Source organism: Mus pahari, chromosome 3 (genome assembly GCF_900095145.1).
Source record: "Mus pahari chromosome 3, PAHARI_EIJ_v1.1, whole genome shotgun sequence".
Lineage (NCBI taxonomy): Eukaryota > Metazoa > Chordata > Mammalia > Rodentia > Muridae > Mus > Mus pahari.
Window position 1 is genome coordinate 69,662,489 of NC_034592.1, and position 24,512 is coordinate 69,687,000.

General features: G+C 36.5%; 1 protein-coding gene across 2 annotated transcripts in view; it reads right to left on the reverse strand.

The window, feature by feature from the left end:
* Positions 1-652: 652 nt before the first annotated feature.
* The window catches only part of Calcrl (calcitonin receptor like receptor), a 93,645-nt gene continuing 69,785 nt past the window's right edge, over positions 653-24,512 (reverse strand). For both annotated transcript variants that reach the window (XM_029536797.1, XM_021193109.2), the window contains 7 exons: positions 20,604-20,730; positions 17,425-17,578; positions 14,367-14,427; positions 14,220-14,286; positions 8,885-9,103; positions 8,159-8,200; positions 653-3,313 (listed from right to left, as the gene is read on the reverse strand). In XM_029536797.1, coding sequence (XP_029392657.1) covers positions 3,089-3,313; positions 8,159-8,200; positions 8,885-9,103; positions 14,220-14,286; positions 14,367-14,427; positions 17,425-17,578; positions 20,604-20,730 — 895 coding nt within the window. In that variant the 3' untranslated portion in view covers positions 653-3,088. The remainder of the gene's footprint in view (positions 3,314-8,158; positions 8,201-8,884; positions 9,104-14,219; positions 14,287-14,366; positions 14,428-17,424; positions 17,579-20,603; positions 20,731-24,512) is intronic.

Sequence of the window (24,512 nt, forward strand, 5' to 3'; positions counted from 1 at the left end):
TCTTTTTAAACCAATTTATTAAATCCACTTACTAGTTTATTGAAGTCTTTAAAGAAAAGAATAAAGACATCGTCATTTATTTTGCAAAGTATTTCTTTAATTGCTGCAAGAATTTTGTGAGGAATTCAATTACTCTGTACTCCAGGGAGGATGTGTGAAAGTGAGTGATAACTTACAACTTTAATATTCTCATAAAACCTAAGTAGAGATTTTATGTCAATATAACATGAGTCCTTTTAACTTGAGTATGTTTTACAGATAATGTTTCTATGAGCAAATTAAAACACAAAGGAAATTAAAATAGATTCACATTAAAATATCTAAACAGTAAGTATAACACTGTGACTACTCCTAAACTCTACACAGTTTGTTATATTTGAACAAACACTAACCTCCAGGATGGCTGATTTATCAACAAAAAAAATACAAAGTCACTTCTAAAAGTGTCAGCCATGACTCTAACAAAGTATTAGAGAAAAATGATAGATGCAACTTTTTTTTTTTTTATTTTCTTTATTTACATTTCAAATGCTATCCCGAAAGTTTCCCATACCCCTCCCCCCACCTCTGTTCCCCTACCCACCCACTCCCAATACTTGGCCCAGACCTTGCCTTGTGCTAGGTCATATAGAGTTTGGAAGACCAAGGAGCCTCTATTCCCACTGATGGCCAATTAGGTCAGATAGATGCAACTTTTAAAAGCTAAAAATTCCCCAAGTTAATTTTTAGGCACCAGAGAAGTTTTCTTTCAAAATTTTTGGATTTTTTTTCTATAAGCATTTAGAAATATTTTAATTGGCACTTCAGCTTTAGAGAAATCTAGCTTCAAAAATATTATTACAAAACTAATACTGACTAATCTTAGACTGCTATGGCTGAGAATGACACCACAGTAGATATTGGCAGTAAAGAAATCTCAGCTACACTCAATATTAAAAGAATAATAAAACGTAAAATTACAATACCTTTTAAATATGTTCTCTGGTAATTCGGCATTCTGTACTACCATTTATTGTTAATACTTGACAGTTTGTTTAGAAGAATGCAGAATTACATGAAGACCGTCAGTGAAGATATGAATCTATGCCTTTGAATAATAAATACCTAAAGTCTGAATGTATTAAAAGGAAGGTTTGTACAGTTTAGGCAGTTGAAGTTCAGAAAAGTACAAATATGTCTGTCAGATCATCTAATACATCAGTACTTGATTATTTGAATTGTTTTCTTTGACAGTTTCAAACAACTTCTGAATTGACTATCTATTATAGCTTAAGACACACTGAGTGAGGACTGAGTCACTCTTTTCATCCAATGTAAGCTGACGGACACACTTTTAAAAACATGGATTCATGTGACTGTCCCCAAAGTGATTTTTACTAACTGTTAACTAATCTTGTTCTTCAGAAACTCCAGACCAAGCAATATTAGAAAAACTAAATCCATTAAAAATGTCATTTTAACTCACAAGCAAAACTTTCTTCTGTCTTAATTTAATTATTACCTAAACATCTGACACTTTATCCTCAATGAATGGTAAGTTCAAGTCTTCCCATGGCTTGTATTATCACCCACAGTAGTCTACTGAAATACTGAAACAGTGAATATTATATAGAGAAAATTTCTCTGTGGTTCATAAAAAAATAATAACCTGGGTCTTTTTCAAAAGCATATATCTTCATTTCGTAAAAATCAGTAAAGCTATAATTTAGTGAATTAAAGTCCACAAATGTAGCAGACTAGCATTTCTTACAGTAGTTGTTCATAATTTCTGAATTTGAATGAGTCATCATCAAATTGGAATATGTCATACTGGAAGCAGTATGTCAGCACACCAAATATATCGTGCTTGTAAAATTATGGCTTTACATTTTAAAATAAATATTTCATATCTTATCATTGATATTTCTGGGGTTTGTTTTTAGTTCTCAAACTTCTGATGCTGGTATCTGTTTGTCCTTAAAATATTTCCCAAGTATAGAATTCGTGATTCTATTTTACTATAAAGTAAGTCAGCCCAGACACAGTATCAGATACTAAGTTGCATACAATGTTGCATCATCTATCTGCTTTAAAAGTTACCTAGGTTGTGTTTTGAATTGAAACAATAAAATAAAATTACAGAGTACTTACAGTTTCATTTATACAACAATCTCTCTCTCTCTCTCTCTCTCTCTCTCTCTCTCNCTCTCTCTCTCTCTCTCTCTCTCTCTCTCTCTCTCTCTCTCTCCCTTTCTGATTCCCAAGATAAAAAGAAATCCTTCATTGATTCCCTTCATGTAAAATGGTTGATCACTTATCTACACAGTAGAAATGGAAAGGCCAAAGTTTCTATTTACAGATTCAGGAAAACTGATTTCCTCCTATTCCTGAAGTGAGAGAGAGAGAGAAAAAAAAAATAAAACACAGCTGACAAAGTGTAGCTTCTACCAATATGTCTCCCTAGTGATTCAGCTTGGATATACCACAGGGTATAACAATATGTAGCAGCAACTAAGAAGCCCATTGGAATTCTGCTCAGTTGCTTTTCTTAAAGAAAGGAACATGAGACGACAGAGATAATGAACTCTTTGTCTAGTCTACAAGAGAAGTTATAAAGAGGGTTAAAGTGTTTCTGGACAAACCATTCACTATCACCAAATGGCAAAAGGATGAGTTTTATAACAAAAAACAAACTTTCCTTTCATGTCTGTAAGACCAAGTGAGGTCTCCTCAGATGAGAAGAGCAGAGTTCTGGTCAGTGTGGGTGAGAGTGTGCACAGACTTCCATCTCTGAGGGCATGCAGTGCTGTTCCAGAGCATGTCAGCTCCCGAGAGTTGATTGTGCTTCTTTTCTTTCCACTTCCACATTCAGTGATGTCAGGTTGGTAACTTGAAATCAGCTATGGTAGGAGTAGTTACTGACCAACAATATAAATTGAGGCTTTTCTCCCCCATAGAGAGAGGGTTGTTAAACATTTATCCAAACAATTCCCATTTCATTTGAGGGCTTTCTTCATGGTATTCAAGAAATCCATTTGCTGGCTATCCAATCTTCTGGCTATAAAATCATAGGTTCAAGTGACACAAAACAGGTGTGGTTTATGTATTTTCACAACACTAGATCATACATTTTTTCTGGTTTTAAGGCAACATTTTCAATATCCTGGATGCTTTTTCCATTTAAGTGTTCAGTGGGGCAGTCATGGCTGTACCCTTGCACATCACTGATTGTTGACACTGTGTAGGATGCACTGCGGAGAGCATCAGAGTGGGAAAAGCCATTTCCAAATTGGATTTTATACTGGTTCCAATTTCTTCTCAGAATTGCTTGAACCTATTGATCAACAATAAACAGAAACAGCAAGAACAACCCATTAGTTGAGCTGAAAATATTCTATTTGAGGCATAGCAAAATGTTTGGCAGAAAAGCTTTTGTTCTTTAAAGGAAGAAGACCAAACTGGTCCTGGTCTATAATTTTAGTTACACGTGAAACTGAGGGAAGAATACTGCAAAGTCAACACCTGCCTGCATGCGAGTATTGAGTAAGCTCAGACCTGCCTAAGTATCTTACTGATATCTTGTATAAAAATAAAAGGTAAAGGAGAGAGAGAGAATGAGAATTAGTTCCTTGGTAGGTTGTTCACTTAGTATTTATGATGCCCTAAATTCTCTTCCCCATGCTGTTCTCATGAGAGTTGGGCATATCCTATCTTTGAATCAGTCTTTTAAATCTTTCACTGGTTCATCACTTTGTCTACTCCTCAATTAGATGTTACTTTCAAACATGACTGCTTCCTTCTGTAAACTAATCTTACCTGCATTGCTTGGGATTAAAGGCGTTTACTAAAGGCTTGTCTGCATTCCAACCAGATCACAGAGACCCAGAAGGTCTTTGGATATGTGGTTTCTTGCCAGAGCAGTCATTTTGCTGAATTAAAATTCCTCTAACCCGTAGCTTTCTTTCTTAAAACAAGTGTGAAAATTAATGCCTTTCTTTCTGACTGAAATTAGAGATTATGATTAATTGTGTCAGATATACTGACTTTTACTTTGATTGAATTAGGACTCTAGAAAAACTTCCTTCATGTTGAGTCCTTAAACATGAATGAAAATAGTCAGCTCAGTCTTAGATGCCATCATCTTTATACTAACAGATCTAATAACTATGTACAGCCTGAGTAGAGGCTGGCCAGTTTTAGGTTATAATACATTTGCCCATCCCTGTGGTGTAAAATATGTTTACCTAAATGTTTGTTGTTTGAATAGATTTTCCCAATCTACCATTTAATATTTTGTGTCTACCCCCAAATGGAATTTAAGAATCAAAAAAAAATTCTATTAATTAATATACTCTTAACATCCTCAGATATTAAGAGTATATAATTAACTTTCTGTTCAAAATATTTGTGTAAAGTCCATATTAAATATTTTATAAAATCTGTCTTGTTTCTTTTCTTGTGCCTTCTCCAAACATTCTGCGACCAATAATAATTTATAGGAGACTATAGTTTTAGGGGTACTTTTAAGTCTCTTACATGCAACCACTTAAGATAAAAACAGTTTTCCTATCTTATTTCATGTTTTAGTATTAATGGAAAAAGAATGGTCAAAAATGGAGCTTTCCATTTCTTAAATATAATTCAAAATTAATTAATAAAATGTCTATTTAATTTTTCAATAATGCAAACACTATATAAGTGAAATGCTAGAAACTCACTTATATAGTATGTTATTAAGAAGTTCAGCAACTTTTGGACCATCTCTTTGTATTTGGTAACAAGAGCTAATGTATATTCATAAATGTACTGGGGAAATAAAAGATTTTTAGTATAATATATGTATTTATTTTGCACAAAATTATTATTTGATTCACTCATGGTTTGATTAATTCTAAACCAAAAAATAAGGTATTTAAATTAAAGTAATATACTAATATTTATGTATATAATATCTCCATACATGTAAGCAAATGATAACTACATTAGCTCTGTGGGGTCCCAGCAGGCCAATGGGTTTACATGGTATGTTTAAGTAAATATTCAGAGATCTTAACAAGAAATACTTTTGAACAATTATGTAACTCTTTTTGGTGGGAAGTATTTTTATTCTGATGTTCATACACATTGTTCTAATTTATTATAAATGCTAGACAAGTCAGAAGCTGGAGCTATATTGCTTCAAGTTGAATGGGAGTGGACTGTATCTTCCCATAAAATATTCCAGACTCATGTTGAAAGATATCTATCTTGAGGTCCTTGGACTGATAGATAGTTCTAAAAGAAAAACTAACTAAATCCCAGAAATCAAAATAAGTATGAACTGTTAGATGTTTGTCCTTGAAGAATCTATAATTATGATCACCAGCTTATTTCTTCTTAGTGAATAAATCATCAGAAAAATGATGAAAATGTCCTGTAGTATGGGCTATTATTTACCAAAGTTTAAAAAAATAAACCTAAAGACCCATGGTCTTTGCAAACTTATGTGATAAGAATACTTCATTTTTAACTTCCTTCTCTAATACAAGATCATGCTTATTTAAAAGAGTGTTAAATTAGACATTCAAAACATTTCAATGGGGAAAATGAAAAATATAGGTATTATTAAAGATATGAATATGGTCTCATTGGTTTATGTAAGAGCTTTATGCAGGCAGCTAAATCCAATGCTTAGCATTGTATCTGATCATTAACACCGGATAAGGGTGAATAATAATACTCCTTAATCGAAATCAATTTTTAAGAGTATAACTATAAACTAAATATAAAGAAAAATATTTAGTTTTCTTTACAGAATATGAGTTAAGGTGTCTCAGCATTGTTGATAAAAAATACTTACAATGCATTGTTGATACATATGTCCTTCTGATAACCATAGCCCCTTCTTTAGGTTACCATTGCATATTTTTATTTGAGTGGAATGGGGCTGAGAGGGATGTGGCCTGACCACTTGTGAACCTATAGTTAACTAGCAAGAAATGCTAAGAGGAAGATAGACATTTGGTAATATTCAGCAGAAGGTCAAACGCAAGCACAGATATCAGGCAAAAGCAAGCCACTTGACCTAACATGAAGGGCAAGAAGGAAACTAAAACCAAGGAAATGACTTTAACAAAAACATGACATAGTTGGAACCACACAAATTGAATCTGGCAGCTATTTCTTTGTGTTACAACAGTGGGAAAAACCAAGACGCAAAGAGACAGAAAAGGAGGGATTACACCATTTCTTAAGATTTGGGCTGAGTCATACTCAAACGGACCGTCTCCCAAGCAGAAGGAAAAGGGAGAGATATTAAAGATGTTGTGATGAACTGAGGATTTGGCAATGACTGAGTTCAAAGGTTTTCTTGTTATTAAAATTTTCCAATGCCAAAAATTTTCTCAATTTAAGGCATGGCAGAAGAACAAGGTCCTTTGTCTCTTCTGTTTATACAGATAAAGGACAACAGAAGTGGACAGCATGGACTTCAGTACTCCCTGGATACTGTTTCTGAAGCAAAGTGCCAATTTAAAATTTAGCTTGCAGTGTGATTAATGTTCCCATTTCTACATGGCTTTTTCATTAAAACAATGAGCTATTTGATCAACACAGAAATGAAGCTATGCTATAGTGAGGATGTGGTGAAGTTGGGGCATGGTATGAAAACTTTGCATTCACCTTTTCAACAAAAGTATAAATAACTTGCTTTTATTTCCCTTTTATAAGGCAAATACACTTTCTTTGGTTCCAAGTCTTTCCTAAAATATAAATGCTAGGAAGAAAGAAGCGTCTCCAGAGTTTTGAAGGTCCTACCATGTTCGTTCCCCACCCCCTCCTATCCTAATTCACCTACTGCAATACCTACTTTACTAGTGTCTATGACTTAAATATTTAAAAAAAAAACACACACACTGATGTTATGTTTCTATAGATAAGGAGACATCTTCCATATTCCATGCATGCTCTTTGACACGTGTTCATGTCACTCATCAATATTTATTATAGCCAACATTAGCAACATATATGATTGCCTAAGTCAGTGCATCTGTATGCATACATAATAAAGGTTGTATGATTTTGCCTGTCAAGGCAAATGATTTATCTGTACCCTCTCATTTCATTCTCTGTCTACAAGTGCCATCAACTTGAGAAAAATAGTCACTCTCAGGTATAATGTAGAATCACAGAGATACCAATTAAGTTACAACTTAATAGTTTCATTTGACAGTACACTCCTCTATACCACTGTTACACAGTGTTATAGATAAATGCAATGTAATAGCTATAGGTTCAATTACATATACTTTAATTTTTATGCTAAACATTTTGTTTTCTTATTTCCAAGGAGAAAAAAAGTAGAATTTACTTAGTAATAAAATTGCAAGTAATTACAAGTAAAAGTAATTGGCAGTTTCTTATGAGACCTATGTAATTTCCAGTAATTTATCTTATAGGAAATATCCACATAAATTATGCCATCTGACCCATGCATGTGTCCTCTATCTGAGGTTTCCTGATGAGTTTCTCAGTTACACAGGGTCCATTTCTCACTGAGTTGCTGTCTGGATTTCTATGCTGTGCTCAATTATGTTAGCACCCTCTAGATGAAAACTGGCCAAGTAGATCAGGAACAAATAAAAAACAAAGTCAATGATACTCAAACTGGGCAGCAACAATATCCATATGACTAGACAGATCCACCCAGTTAGATTACTGTGGCCTCTCAAGTAGAAAGTCCTCAGACAGAAACCTAGAAATCTCCAATAACACATCCCCATGCTACTTGTTACAGCATTCTTTTGTATCTATCATAAAACCTTTCAAAAGAGTATATAGTTGAGCCTATTGAAAAAGAGAACAGAGGAAACGAACAGATTCTGTTTCTTATGACAGTACAAGTTCTATGAAGTTAAAGTTTTCCCCAGCAGTGTTCCCAAGCAACATCCAGACTTCGTACCTTCTAATAGTAGGTCAAAGGGCTAGCTGAATGGATTCCACTCATTGGAATACATTGAAGTAAGACTAACTTTTCCCTACCACTCAACTCTAATATTACCCACATTTTTTTAGATAATAGTTGTGCCTAAAATAATTTTTTTTCTGTGATAAAATTAGTTGTTTGGGGGAAGTTTATAACCTCATCTCGTTTTAAAAGGAAATTCTATTTTTAAAAAAGTAGTAAAATCAATAAACATACCTCTCCATTAAAGAAGCAGAAAATGGTAGACACCAAAAGACCCTGTAAAAAAATAAATTATCTGAGACTATTTTATTATATTCCTTATTATTTAAAATGATTCCTTAATTTAAAATATTTTGATCATATTCTTCCCATTTCCCAAGTCCTTCAGAATTAACTCTCCCTCCTTACCCATTCAACTTTAAGTTCTTTCTCAAAAGAAACAAACAAAAACCCAACACAACAACAATCCCCCAAAACAAGAAAACAAAATAAACCCATGCCCAAAAAGAAAAACAAAACCCACCAAACTGAAACCAAAGAAAACCACACATGCACATGGGCACACACACTGTAGAGTCCATTATATATTGGTCCACTACTTCTGAACATGATGACTGTCCTGGAGTGCTTGGTATACTGTCACACCACTGGAGAAAACTCATTTTCCTTCTTCCAGCAAGGATCAGTTAACAGTTCAGTTGTTAACCTTTACCCTAGTGGCTAGATTTTCATTCATTCATTCATTCATTCATTTAAAATATAATAAGATAAAATAAAAATGATCACATCAAAGTTGGATAAGACAATCCAACAGAAGTAGAAGAGCCCAAGAGAAGGCACAAGAATCAAAATGGCTTCATGTTTTGACACTCTTCAAGTAGTCAAGAGTGAAAGCAAACCTGCATGTAAATTCAATATAAAACTTGTCAAGCTGCCCTCTTGAAGGCAGACATGCCTTACCTGATAGTGCATCAGAATGTGCATGACATAGTCATACACCTCCTCTGCAACCTTTCCTTCAGGCCGCCATGGAAAAAGCACAAATTCAATGCCAAGTAGTGGTACCAGGATGAGAGTAGCTCTTACGGCTTTCATGTAGAGATTGGATTCCGCTTGGTGTGTAACTTTCAACTTGGTGATGAGAACACGTACAATATTTAATAGGAAAAAGAGATTTACCTAAAAAGAAAATAAAATACCGTCTAAAAGTCCATTTGTGTTTAGTATTAAGAAGCCTATGAGAGCCAGGCAGTGGTAGAACAAGCCTTTAATCCCAGCACTCAGGAGGCAGAGGCAGGTGGATCTCTATGAGGTTGAGGCCAGTCTACTCTATTGAGTGAGTTCCAAAACAGTCAAGGCGTCACAGAGAAACACTGTCTCAAAAGCATAGATAGATAGATAGATAGATAGATAGATAGATAGATAGATAGATAGATAGATAGATAGATAGATGGATAGATGGATGGATGCATGGATGCATGGATGCATGGATGCATGGATGCATGCATGGATGGATGCACAGATGGATGCATGGATGGATGCACAGATGGGTGCATGCACGGGTGCATGCACGGATGGATGCACGGATGGATGCATGGTCATAAACACTTTTAGCAAAAAGGAATTATTCTTAAGAAGCGTTATTTTTTAAATATTAATTTTATGACTCTGTGTGGGTCTGTGTGTGTGTGTGTGTGTGTGTGTGTGTGTGTGTGTGTGTGTGTGTGTGTGTGTATTTACCAATGGAAGTCAGAGGAAGATGTCAGATACATGGATACGTGGAGCTGGAATTATAGGCAGTCATGAGCTGCCTAATATGCAGGCTGGGAACTGAACTCTGGTCCTCTGGAAGAGTAGCAAGTGTTCTTAACTGCTAAACTATTTCTTCAGCCTCAAAAAAAAAATGTTAATTTTTAAAGAATCAGCTTTTCGCCAGTGCCTATACAATGTGCTCTCCAAGAGTGTATTTTGCCAAAATAACTATTTTTATATAATTGTTTTGTCTTCCTTTTTGTAATAATCCTAGTAAAGTCTAGATGACCATTTCTCATAGCAAGTACCGGAAATACTTCTGTGATTTCTCTTTATGCTTATGGATAAAGAGCATATGCAACTGAGCCAGCTGATATTCAAACTGAGCTATACCAGAGAAAGAATCTTTAGCTTTCCATAACAACTTCTATAAATAACTTGCTATAATTGCAGTTTACTATTTATTTGTTGTGCCATAGCAACTTTCCCCAAGAGATAACACTGTCTTTGAAGGGATTCACAGAACTCTGAAAATGGAATTTGACTCAGCAATTAAGAATGCGTCTTATGAATGCATTCATTTCCATCGTCTACACCCTTTCATCTACTTTCTCTTTCCTCAAACTCTATCCCTCTCCTTTTATATTGACGACTTTAGGATTTTTCTCCCTGCTCCTGTGATAATATACTCTGACCAAGTAATGTAAGAGTTTATTTTAGCACATAGCTCAAGGGATTGTCTGTGCAAAGAGGGCATCAAGGTAGCAGGAATCTGGAGCAGTTGGCCTCTTCTATATTGAGTCGGGAATCAGCAGCATGGAATGTATGCTAGTGCTCAACTTGCTCACTCCATTTTAGACTGTCCAGAACAACCTGACTATGAAATGGTCTTGTCCATGACTAAAGTGTGTCTTCCCACATAGATTAAGGTAATTTAGAAAAATCACCTACAAGCATGCCCAGGGGCCTTTTAGATTATTCTAGATCCTGACAAGATGACAGCTAACACTGACCACTATCTTGACCCAAATAAAAACTAAACTTTGCCCATTTTCTATTGACAATTCCTCATTTTGTCCAGAAATATCATGTTGATTTCTTTCCTTTTTCTGTGACCTTTGGCTTCTATAATATCTGATCTTTGTTGAATAATCTAATCATGAAATTTTATACAACAAACCTCTATACACTTTAATAAACTCAAATAATGGAAGTCCATCTCTCATCAAGGCAAAAAATGAATAAATCACATATATTTATTCATTTTTTAACATGTGTCATGAAAACAACTAAGCATAAAATTATTCTGCTGCTAAGAGAATTCAATGTAACACAGGCTTTAAACGCATATAAATAACCAGACTCCTGATGAGAACACATTCGTGAGAAGAACACATTGACAGACATTGGAATGCAATGCAGACAGACATAGAGAAAGCCATTTGACAGGTGAGACATGAACAGTGACACAAGAGAGCATGCCAGTTCTATTTCTGACCCTCTAAAGAGAGTTCCCTCTAACATATAGAAGGAGTTTTTTTAAGAAAATAAAAATTACTACCACTTCCTGGGCAAGTTGGATAATGACTTTTTTGTCCACTTATATCTTTTATCCATTTATAAGTTATAGATATAAATTATATCACAAAGTATTTAAACATCCCAATATACAAAATAACACTAATTAATAAATGGTAGTAATGTGGCAGCTTAGATCTATCTTCCATGGAAGAACAGTTAAATACAAAGCCATTCATTAAAGCTGTCATTCTGACTTAAGACATGAAGTTAGAACTGAAGAGGAAGCTAATGTTTATGTAAGCTTCTCTGTATATATATAGCTGGGACAGGGTGAACTGGAATCCATGTTCTATGCAATTTCCCACATCAATATTATTTTAAGCAAAAGTAGAACTTTAAATTTCAGATGAACCCCATCTGAATTTCCTCTGACTTAAAACAGACCTGGTTAACAGATTCCTGATTTTTTTTTAACTTATGTGTTTGGCAATTTTGTGACATAACTACTCATTCACATCATTCCCCCGACTCTCCCTCTCCCCCCTGAAACTTCTCTCAGGTAAACCCCCATCCCCACACCCTCCCAAATTCATGGCCTCTTTTTATTTAATTATTGATGTTATATGTATACATGTATTTAGGCACACATATAAATATCTAAATGTGCCAACTTAGTCCGTTTAGTGTTGCATATATATATATATTCACTTTTAGTGTGTGTGTGTGTGTGTGTGTGTGTGTGTGTATGGGGCTGAGCACTTGGTTAGCCAATAATGGTTGGTGTTCATCCCTGGGAAAGATAAAGAGTTACAGATAATAATGCCTGCTGAGCAACGTCTTTTAACTATGATAGCCATGATGTTCAATAGCTGGTATATATCACAAGATATATTCATATCACCATAGTGCCCAGGGTCATAGAAGGAAGCAGAATGAGCCAGCACAGATGCTACAGGGACACTATTGGAAGACTTTCATACAGGATGGCCTGTAATTCCTTACCTAAGCTCTCAAGTGCCCTAAACTCTCCTAGCTCTCAAATTAAAGGCATCTTCTCTCAGCAACATCTAAATGTGCTGTATTTGCACCAATGCCTACTAGGAGGGTAGGATGTGAAGGAGGAAGTGGGAAAGAATGGATTTTGCCAGCCGCAAAATACCACTCTTATAGAGTGTAATTGCCTTAGGATCTCTCATGCTCTAAAGAAAACATGCTAATTTGTATTTATTTATTGCCCATTGAAATAACATGATGAAAGCAGTAAATGTGACTTTTGTTGCCTTCTAACTGAAAAGGACAAGAGATAAGACTGGCCAGGAAGCTTAAGGGCAAGGACCCTCAATATGCACAATTCCAGTCTCATCCTTGGTCAGAAGCAGGGAGTGTTCTTAGATTCCTGGTTAGGAATACCAGAAAGGAGCTCTAGCTTCTTAATTCTTTCTAAAAGACGATCCCTGACTCCAGACTATACATCACCCTGTGACCCAAATCCAGTCCAGATGAACAGCTTTGGAACTGCATGTCTAGATTTTCATTGTGAAAATGGAATGTATTTATTCCTCAATTTCAGCCTATTTCCTAAATGATTTTAGGGACTCTTAATTTAGGAATATTATAGTCTTGGAGGCCACTGAGGCTGGGGACTAGGGCTCTCTAAAGGCTTATTAAGGAGAGCTATTTCCTCCAAGACAGACAATCTCTCTCTATGTGTGTGTCCCCCTCTGTCTTTTATCTCTCTGTCTCTCTCTGACTCTGTCTCTCTCTGACTCTCTCTCTCTCTCTCTCTCTCTCTCTCTCTCTCTCTCTCTCTCTCTCTCCATGGAGACATGACATAATTTAAGACCTAGTCTACCTGAATCTGTCAGTCACCTGGGCACATGCCACCCCTTGAGAAAACATCTTTAGCCACACTAGGAGGTGGCACTAAGGAGGTGGCACTAAGGAGGTGACAGGAATAATTACCCCATTGATAATCTACTTACTCTTTTCAAACCCCTCTCCTCATGCAGATGCTCACAGAGCTTCCCTATGTAAGATGAGGAGAATGCCTGCTTTTCTGAGTTACTCGGAGGAGTGTACCTTTTCCTGTCTGTGCTTTCTATTTCTTTTGCCAAAATGTGGCATGCTTTTCATGATGCCCTAGGCTTTCTCATGCTTCCTCGGACGCTCCCACCTCTCTTCTGCTCTGTGGCTGCTTACCAATGTCATGGCCTGTCCTTCCTTCAGCCTCCTCTCTTCCCTCCAGCTGGGGAGATTTACAGCTTGTCTGCCTTACTGTTTTTCTCTTACATTGTAGTAACATTGTCCTTGATTTTGTTTTGTTTTGTTTTGTTTTGTTTTGTTTTGTTTTGTTTTTCCTAAGTTTGAGTTAGGAGACTAAGAACCCAAAAGAGGAATTACAAATTTTCTGGTAACACAACCACATTCAGAGATGCCCAGTTGCTACACTCATAGTAGATGGCATGTTGTAGTTACATAATACATGAGTGATACTTTTGTTTCTCCATTGGCCTGTTACTCTTGCATAGGTGTGTTGTAGTTTCTTAATAGAACAATCCTGTGTTCTGCTCCTCCTGCAGTAGGCAGCACCCATGGTGTCACGACTCAGACTCTGACACTGACATTTACTGTATTTGGCTAAAAGCAGAACTAAGAAATCAGAGACAGGAAGACAAAAAAGTCTGAGTATTTGTTTCTGCTGCTGCTGCTGCTTCCCTGCCTGGCTGTGGTTTGAGTACCAACTGTTTTCCATTCGCCAAAGCCAGAGGACTTGCTGCATTCGTCTTAGCATTTGTCTAATTCTGTTAGAACCGTTTTGACCTTACTTCACGTTCAGCTGCAAAAGCAGCTTCCCGTGGTCCTGATGCTTTGCCACCACTTGGAAATTAGCAATTTACCTTCCCTGTGCAAATATAACACCTTCACTGAACCTTATTCAGTTAAGCAGTGCACCAACTGTGAGTAAGAAAGTTGGAGAGGAGATTCAGGAAATAGGAGGAAACTGAGAATTTTAGTTACATACCAACAAAGCGGCACAAATCGGACCGTGGATAATGTAGAGGAGATGAGTGTCTGAGCTGATCCAGCAACTAGGGGATAAAGTGAAGATATTTGAAAGATTTTCATTTCTCTTAGTTCTAATACTAGTCACAAATGGAAAGGGCCTTACTTGTCATTGTAATACAAGCTTCTGGCAATGGCGTGGATGCAGGCAGGAAGCAGGGGAAACCCTACAAATAAAGCAAAACCAAATGAATGGGTAATTTTCCTTATTGATCAGGATTTTCAAAGAAGTCATTAACATGAACTTCAGAGACACCTGAGTAGCAAATATTATCTATTCCTATGCTTACTGTGTAATTTCATATGTATAGTCAAGAGGAAAGTGTAACAAACTATCAAGTTTGAATATCACATATCATTTTAAATCAGCAAGATTCCAGAGATTAACACATTCTATGCTGCTTAAGTCACTATCCTTAGCAGAATTTTTATATTCATATAATTTCCATAGGATGAAATTGGTTAATATTTAATGTCAGATGTTGGAAAATATTGAGACATAATTATTTCTATGGTAAAAGACAGATTCACGGTGAACTATTTTCTGAAGAAAAAAAGAAAAAAAAAAAGGTTTGATATACCAAGATTTCTGCATGTGTTGAGGCTTCTAAATCAGATCTTAAAAAAAGCACTCAACACCACCATGAATAGTCAATCAAACACAGCCACAGCCATGGAACATGTGTTTGATTGTTCTTTCTTTCTTTCCTTTTGGTTTACAAGACAGGGTTTCTCTGTATGGCCCTGGCTGTCCTGGAACACACTCTGCCGATTCAGAGATTCCCCATCTCTGCCTCCCGAGTGCTGGGATTAAAGGTGTGTACCACCACGGCCTGGCTTTTTAAAAACATAGTTTATTTAATTTTACGTGCAGTTGATGTTTCGCTGGCATTCATGTCTGTGTGAGGGTGTTGGATCCCTTGGGACTGGAGTTACAGACAGTCGGGAGCTGCCATTGTGAGTTGGCCACTGGGAATTGAATCTGGGTCCTCTGGAGGAGTAGCTAGTGCTCTTAGCCTCTGAGCCATCTTCTCTAGGCCCATATTCTTTCTTTATTTCGAGAAGAGGTCCTCTGTAGCTGAGAATGGCCTGACCCTCACAATGTAGCTGAGGATGACTTTGAACTCCTGATCTTCTTGCCTCCATTGCCTAAGTGTTGGGGCGTCAGGCATGCACCATGCCTGGTTTATGAGGTGCTGGGGTCAGAAGCTATGACTATCTGCATCTAGGTAAACACTCTACCAACAGAGCTATATCACTATCCCAAATTTTGAAATTTTGAACAAGACAATTCTTGGAAAGATGGTTCAGCAGTTAAGAGCACTGGCTCCTTTTCTGGAGGACCCAGGTTCAATTGCCAGTGCCAGCATGGCAGTGCACAATCCTCTGTAACTGTACTTAGAGGGGATTTGATGCCCTCTTCTGGCCTGTGAGGACACTGTATGCATGTAGTACACTGTAAACATAAATATAAATATTTATACATATATATACAGTATACCTGTACACATCAAACAAAAATAAAACAAACAAACAAAGAACACAGGTCCAAGTGGAGATACAGGATCTGGTACCACAGACAGGAAAGGGGTACCTTTCAAATCCCACAGTGCATCCAACATAAGTACTTCTTTATTTGAAAGAAAGAGAGAAAGAAAGCCAGGCAATATAAAAAGGCATTTTTGGAAAGTATATAACAAATTGAGTTAAAAGTTTTTCTCAGTAGTAAAAATAGAAATGAAAAATTTATTCAGATGAAATGATATATATTTTTTGATGTTCTAAACAATTTTGGGGCTCACGGATTAAGAGCACTTGCTATTCTTATAATAGACATGACTTTGGCTTCGAGCACCCACAGTTCCTCAGAGCTTCTGCTCCAGGCAATCCAATGCTCTCTTCTGGCCTCTACAATCACTGTATCCATCCATGTGCATGTGCACATACACAAAAATAGAATAAAAATCTAAGAATACATATTAATGTATGCATATATTAGAAACAATAAAAACAACTTGTAGGAGGATCTGAATTTCTAAAAAACTGAAGTGAAGAAATATTTTATAGAGACAATCAGCATGCACTGATAATTTGGTACATGTATATGCACAGGTCTTTAATCTATCTCAATATCTACAGCTTCATTTGATAGATAATAAAGAAATAAAATTTCTGTTTTATCTCTGGAAGTTAGTTCTTTTAAATTCATTTACCATGTGTAAAATTCACACACACACCATTCCAATGACGTTAAGAAACACAGAGTGTATTTTATAGCTTGTTTTGTATGATGACAATGATAAGAGAGTATGTGAAAGAAGTGGATCTTTTGCATACATTTATTCAATTATTGACACCCCAAATTTTGACCATATGATGACAGTTTAAGAAGATCTCAACAGGGCTGGATATGACAACACACATCTCCAATTCTAGTGCTCCGGAGGAAGACATAGAAGAATCTCTGTGATTCCAAAGCTTTCTGATCTACCTACATAGCAAGTTCAAAGCCAAAAGATCCTGTCTCAAAAGCAAAGAAGAAAAAGAAAGCAAGAGAGAAAGAGTGAGAGGGGGAGGAGAAAGGGAAGGGTATCTCAAAGGTTTTCTTGATGGAACTGCAAAGCTAGTTAGCACCTTGTCTTCATTTTACACATGAAAGGAGAGGCCATTTAGAAGAGTGCAGAAACTAGAGCCTTAATTTGTAATTTTAATTCTATTGTTCTAGTCACTATACATTCTGCTAGAATGAGCTTGTCATTGAAATAGCAAAATATAAAAAAGCTATCACATTGGCCTTGTTGGACATCAATGGGAGGAGAGGCCCTTGGTCCTGAGAAGGCTCAATGCCCCAGTGTAGAGGAATGCCAGGACAGGGAAGCGGGAGTGGGTGGGTTGGTGAGCAGGGGGAAGGGGAATGGAATAGAGGGTTTTCAGAGGGGAAACCAGGAAAGGGTATAATATGAAATGTAAATAAATAAAATATCTAATAAAAAAGCTATCACATTATTAATCAAAAAGAGACTAGAGAAACCATGAGCTTGTGACACTTCGCATATTTCAATTTATAGCAATGAGGAAAGAATGATTAGTAATAAGTCATGTGGCCTAAAGCTAAAAAGCCTTCTTAATCAGATAAATAAGCAGGTAATGACAGTGGCACCTACCCCAGCCAAGAAAATAATACCACATCAAGTGCTGCTTCTCCGCAAACACAGCCACCACTATGAGTGTGTGCAGGTAAACGCCTTCACAGAGCATCCAGAAGTAGTTGCAGCCCATCAGGTAGAGATGGATGAACTGAAACACTTTGCAGCTCACCTGTGCGGACGGAAACAGTGGCTTCTTAGTTTACAAAATCCACACGTGAAGCACGTCGTCCAGTTTATTTCAGAAACCATGGGATTTTTCTGTCCCCCACACAAAAATGTGCACACTAGGGAATCTGAGTTATTCAGTGCTCTTCTGAACACTCATCCATGGTGGTTCTCAAGTTATCAACTATGTACTCTCTCAGTTCATAAGAATCGTGTGATATTCCAAACAATTCCAAAGAAATGTTCTCCCTCAGCTTACTGGGTATCTGTGTTTCTAATGAGTTCAAGTTATTATTTATATTTATTCAGATTAAATATAAACAGTATAGACCATGGTACATCTGTTTTGATTCTGGTTGTTTTCTGTCAGAAAAACTTTGATAGTCTTATCAGCACTTAATTAAACATGTATTAATACTTAGTAAGTTTTGTATCCTTCACCCAACAAGCATAAGTAAATAAAACTTACTAAGTAATCTCTAATGAACTACATACTGCCTAAATGTAAAATATGAAATTTTCATATCAGAATAAAGAATGTTGGTTTCGCCTCCTCTTTTTCTTGGATTCCTACTTTCTCCTCTTTTATATGTAGATGAAAGACATCCAAATATCAGATAAAGAAAATCCAGAGAAGCTGAGAAATACTGATTCTTGCCTTATCGAAGTTAATAGACTGTAACAGAATGTTGCAATCTTTAATTTCCCATCTGAAGTTCAATACATATTTAGTGGTGATTATAATTTTTTGATGTTAGTGTTATGTTAGAAACCAAGACCACTTGAAAATAAGTTTAGAGTTATGGATAGGATGAATAGCATTTGCATAACTGTCATCCTAAAGCACTTGAACTATTATCGTTTATACATATTTTATCAAATTCTTGAATATTTCTTGAGGCATGCATTGTAAATGGCCGCACATTGTATAAATATTTTTTAAAACCTTGCAGTAGAAGCTGGAAAGTGGTGGCTCACACCTTTGATTCCAGCTCTTGGGAAGCAAAGGCAGGAGGGTCTCTGTGAGTTCCGAGACAGTCAAGGCTACACAAAGAAACCCTGCCTTACAAAAATAAAAAAAACAAAAATACCTATATATGTAATAACACCTTCCTTAAGGATGTTTGTAACATTATTTCTTCATTTAATATGTGTGCATTTGCTAAATTTTAAATAACTTAGTATCATGTGCTTTACAAGATACTCAAGCCTCTCAAAACTAGAATCGTCTTAACCACGTGGACTTGAGTATATTTATGATGAATTTAACCCTCAGTATTTATGTAGGTATCACATTCTTATCTAACTCAACTTGATTCTGATGCTACTTTAAAATTAATATAAACTAAGCCGGGCGTGGTGGCGCATGCCTTTAATCCCAGCACTCGGGAGGCAAAGGCAGGCGAATTTCGAGGCCAGCCTGGTCTACAGAGTGAATTCCAAGACAGCTAGGGCTACACAGTGAAACCCTGTTGCAAAATACCTAAATAAATAAATAAAATAAAAATTAATATAAACTATTATAAGGAAAAACATTTAGTACATACTCCAGAAGAATATTTCTGTGGAGGGCACTGTTAATATAATTGGAAAATACTTTTTTCCAAATAATAAATTCACTATATTTTAATTGTATACTTTGTCTATTAGATACATATTCTTCTGCTTCTCTTACATAAGAGCTAGAAACTCTTGCTGTGTTATAAAACAGATTCTCCTAGAAAAAAATAATTATTTTTAAATGGCAGAATGTCAACCAATGTTTTACACTGCTAATTATATTCTGGTCTGTTTCCTCCCCCCAGTGACTTTAGAGAGGAACACAAGTAAGATCAAACCATCAGAAAGCACATGTGTCAACAAAGGGAGAAATTTTAGAACTTTGTAAATTACCCTGAAAATACGCATAAAGCACATACAAGCGTGTTATTCATTGACCCATTTGGTGTAAATCCCTGTCCTTCTCCAATTTCAGTAGTTAGATAACGTAATCCAGAAAAACAACTTGATGTGCTCAAGAGCACACACACAAACACACACACACACTCCACACCACACAACACCACACCACACACACAACACAACACACAACACAACACACAAACAACACACACACAACACACCATACCACACATATACCACACACATACCACACACACAACACAACACACAAACAACACAACACAACACACACACAACACAACACACAAACAACACACACAACACACCGTACCACACATATACCACACACATACCACACACACAACACAACACACAAACAACACAACACAACACACACACAACACACACACAACACAACACACAAACAACACACACACAACACACCATACCACACATATACCACACACACACATCCATATCCAAAGCTGGAGGTTTTGCCACAACATCAAAGTAGGTAGATGATTCTAAAAGTGTATTTCTGCTATTTATATACATATATTTGAATCCAAGTATAGTTTACATACATGTTTATTTCATGGATAATTTATATCATATAAATTTTAGCATATATTTTTTAACTGTGACTTACAGGAAGAAGAATGTATCAGCACTGATTGAAACAATGATTGGTAGAACACACTAATAGTTTATGTTCATGGAGTTTAACATTACTGTAATACAAAGCATGTAAATCCTTGTCTTGCTGCTTTTATTAATTTTTAATGTAAGCCTGATAGCAAACATTATTTAAATTTCCCATTATGTATATTAGGGTTTTTTTTTTTCATTTAAGTACTCAGATGCGCAGATTGCTTTGGCTTGAACACTGACATCGTCTTAAGGGCCACCTGCATCAGGAGTCCATAGCCATGACTTGAACTGAAGCTTTGGAAGCACTGAAGGAAATTTACCTTCCTAGGCTGCAATATAGCTATGTTTCCTGTATGTAAAACCCCAAAATTGACATATACATTTATCTAATAATTTATATATTCCATATCAGAAACTGCCTCCCAGCCCATGTCTCTTCCCACTAACCCTCAAAAGTACAACCATATTTTACTTACAGGATTTGTAGCCACTAAGGCCTGGTTATTGGCCACTGCCGCGAGGTGAATGATTGTTACAATCGAATTACAAACAAATGAAAAGAACAGGTTTTTATGCAATGTAATCCGCTGGCAACTTAGGCTCCTACAAGGCAAAAGAAAGACAATGTGTTGATATTACAAAAACGGTTCTACATTTTCATTAAATGTAATTTCAAGTAAAGTACACTTTAAATTCATAGAGGTTGCTCTAACTTTAGGAAAATTATTTTGTTTATCCATAATTTTCACTTGATAAAATTTTAATTGGGGAAAAGCCCAGATGGAAATTAGTTGCTTTCATAGAGATGTGTAGGTGGGGGTGGGGAACTTGCCTGAGCAAACTCTGCATTAATTTCTCTTTAATTCTGAACATAATTAATATTTAATCTATTCTGCAAAAGGCAGTTGAGATTCAGCGAAGTTACATAATCAAAAACATGCCGACGAACTTGAATACTTCAATTTACCAGAGACTCCCACACAGGTAAAATGTCCCTAACTAAACTACATCAGCTGCTTTGTTTAAACAGTCCAGAATATTTTGTTGAGCTGATAATGATTATACTTGTAGCGACCAGTCATAGGAAATATATAATTGCATTTACACTAGCATTTACATAGATGAAAATTAGAAATCACTGAGGAGCATTGATTTGGTTTTGTAGATTGTTTTTCTGATTGGTCCAGATGTCCTCAAGATATAAAAAGAAGCTGACCATTTACCATTTATATAAAACAAAGAAGAACTGGTCCATGGAGTTCATACATAGATTTCAGGAGGATGCAGTGCCATAAATGAATCCGTTTTTCAGATTTAACCCTCAGTCACTCTTAGATTTGATTTTTTTTTTTTTTTTTTTTTTTTTTTTTTAGTACATGACTTCCTTACCCACATTCAAGTGAACATCCCAGCACATTTTTGTTCGTGAAGCAATTGAACACAGTTTTATTTGGGATTCCAGAGAAAAAATGATAAAATGAAACCTACTTGAGGCCAACTGCTGACTGGCAATGTTAAACACATGGGTAGAAACGCATGAAACATCACTGCATCGCAGAAAATAAAACCTCATGTGCATTCTAGTAAAACTAACTCAGATAGTCTTTCTATAGAAACCATCCCACACAGCCCCAAGAGGGAACTTGTAGAGCCCACCTCCAACAGAAAGACATGACATCAAGTGAGGGATAGGATTGCCATCCCATAGTCAAAACTCTGACCCATAATTGTTCCTGTCTGAAAGAACTGCAGGGATGGAAATGGAGAGGAGCCTGAGGAAAAGATCGTCCAGAAACAGGTCCAAAGTGGGATCCAGCTCAAGGGGAGGCTCTAAGACCTGTAACTATTATAGAGGCTATGGAGCACTCACAAAAAGGGACCAATCATGACTGCCCTCCAAAAGACCCAACAAGCAGATGAAAGACTCAGATGCAGATATTTGCACCCAACCAATGGACAGAAGCTGCTGACCCCTGTGGTTGAATTAGGGGAAAGCTGGAAGAAGTTGAGGAGGAGGGCAACACTGTAAAAGGACCAGCAGTCTCAATCTGCACCCCTGAGGTCTCTCAGACACTGGACCACCAACTGGGCAGCATATACCAACTGATATGAGGCCCCCAGCACACATACAGCAGAGGACTGCTGGGTCTGGGTTTAGTCAAAGATGATACACCTAACCCTCAAGAGACTGAAGGTCCCAAGGAGTTTAGAGGGCAGGTGGGGTGGAGGTGGGAGTGGGGGGTAGGCAGAGGGTGCATCCTTGTGGAAACAGGGGGCAGGGAGGAGGTATGGGATGTGAAACAGTCAGAGGGTTGACCAGGAGGGGAATAAAAATCTGGAGTTGAAGATAGATAGACAGACAGACAGACAGACAGACAGACAGACAGACAGACAGACAGACAGACAGATAGATAGATAGATAGATAGATAGATAGATAGATAGATATTAAAAAGAAAAAAAGAAAATTTAAAGTACAATTTTTCACTTCCCTTTATCTTAAAAAAACAGAGTGTGCTGAAATTTAGAATTGGAATGGGGAAATCAATGTTTTCCATACCAACTGATATGAGGCCCCCCAGCACATATACAGCAGAGGACTGCTGGGTCTGGGTTTAAACACACAGTTCAGACTATTTTCCTTCTGAAATGTCTATAGCTCTGTGATTCTTTTTATATATATATACTAAAAGAATAAAGATTTTTATTAAGCACTGTAAGTTGCATTCAATAGCCTCTGGATAAACCACACCACAATCCATCAACAGTCAATCAGACCCAACAGCAGTTCATTCTTCACAATCCATGAGTTAGGGCGGAACTCCCTTCAACTTACAGTAAGATCCTACTTAGCTCTTGCAGGCAGGGGCTGGGAAGTTACACCTCATTTCTGATCACTAATGTGATGAAGAGCATCGGAAGGCGATGAAACTTAAGAAGTGATTCTGATTCAAAGTACATTGTTTGGAAACAGTAACAAAACATCAANATGATAGAAGTATACCTGCTTCTACTAAATTCCTGATGGGAAACTTCTCAAGAACAAGCAATTTGTTTCCTGCTACAGAAGGGGAAGGGGGTGTTCTGTTTTTAAAATCATAGGGGGTTTCTTTCTTTACAGAATTTCATATTTTGCTAATATGAATATGAAGGCATAAAACAGCAACAAAGAACAATAATGCACACAGCAGTGAGTACACCAGGGTAATGTTGATATTCCAAACGGCTAGATAATTTGGGGGGGGTTAGAATAAATGCAACAGAGGTCAATAATCACAAAATTTTAAGGTTAGAGCAAGATCAGTCAATGACTAAANAGAGTTAACATCTTTTATAGGACTATTACTGATTATTAGCATTTTGTTTTGCAAATGGGCACATACTGGTAAGAATGGAAGAAAGGACAATAACATGCATAATATTAACTACACACTTTAAAAATTATGAACCATGCAGAAGTTTAGCTCAAGTAGTAGCACTAATGGTCTACGTCCAATTCAAAACCACGTTAGCTCTGTGATTCTATATATAGCTCCACTTTTATAAAGAATGAGGAAGTCAATGTAACCCAAACTAATGATTACAGGTTGCCACTGTGTGCTCAGTGCTATCAGTGAAGATTTAGAAAAATTTAATGGATGTGATAGTTCTCCAAATAACCATTGGATGTAGTTGAGACAGTCATTTAATGGCAGGCTTTTGCAACCATCTGTAATCCATCAAAATAGAAAGAATTACAACGCCTGGTTTCATACTACAGTCAGTGAGCTTGATTTCACAGGGCATGAGAGGAATGAGAGAAAGTCTCAGGCAAAGTCTGACCTTCGGAGTATTGATGATATTTCACAGAAAATGGGAATTTTAGATAATTTGGAAGAGTAGCATGACTCTTGTCATTTATAGCAATTCAATACTGAGAGACAGACTGTTTTCAATAAAATGGCATAGCAGTAACATGGTTTTGATTATTAAAAATGAAGATTATTAATAATTATTAACAATAGAGCAGGCCTACTTAAGGATATTCCTCCTTACAGTAACTAATACCACTGTAGTTGTGAGTATCAACCTACACAACTGAAGCCAAAGCTCTCTGCTTTAACAGTCCTGCTATCCAGCTGAGCTGTCAAAACTGTTACAATAAAGTAGATCACTGTCACATCAGTTCACTGTGTGTTATGAAAATATGCCTGACTGTCTAACACTTTGACCTATTGCTTTAGTTTCTCTCATTTCTGCCTCTAAGCACTGCACAGCTTAAACAAGTGCAAGCAGATGCTGTCCAAGATACAGCTTCTATCAGTCTGGTGAGAAAGAAAGGACACAGGTTTATGCAGTGATTCATATTGTTTCTTTCGAAATATAGTCATTAGCACATGTAAGTAGA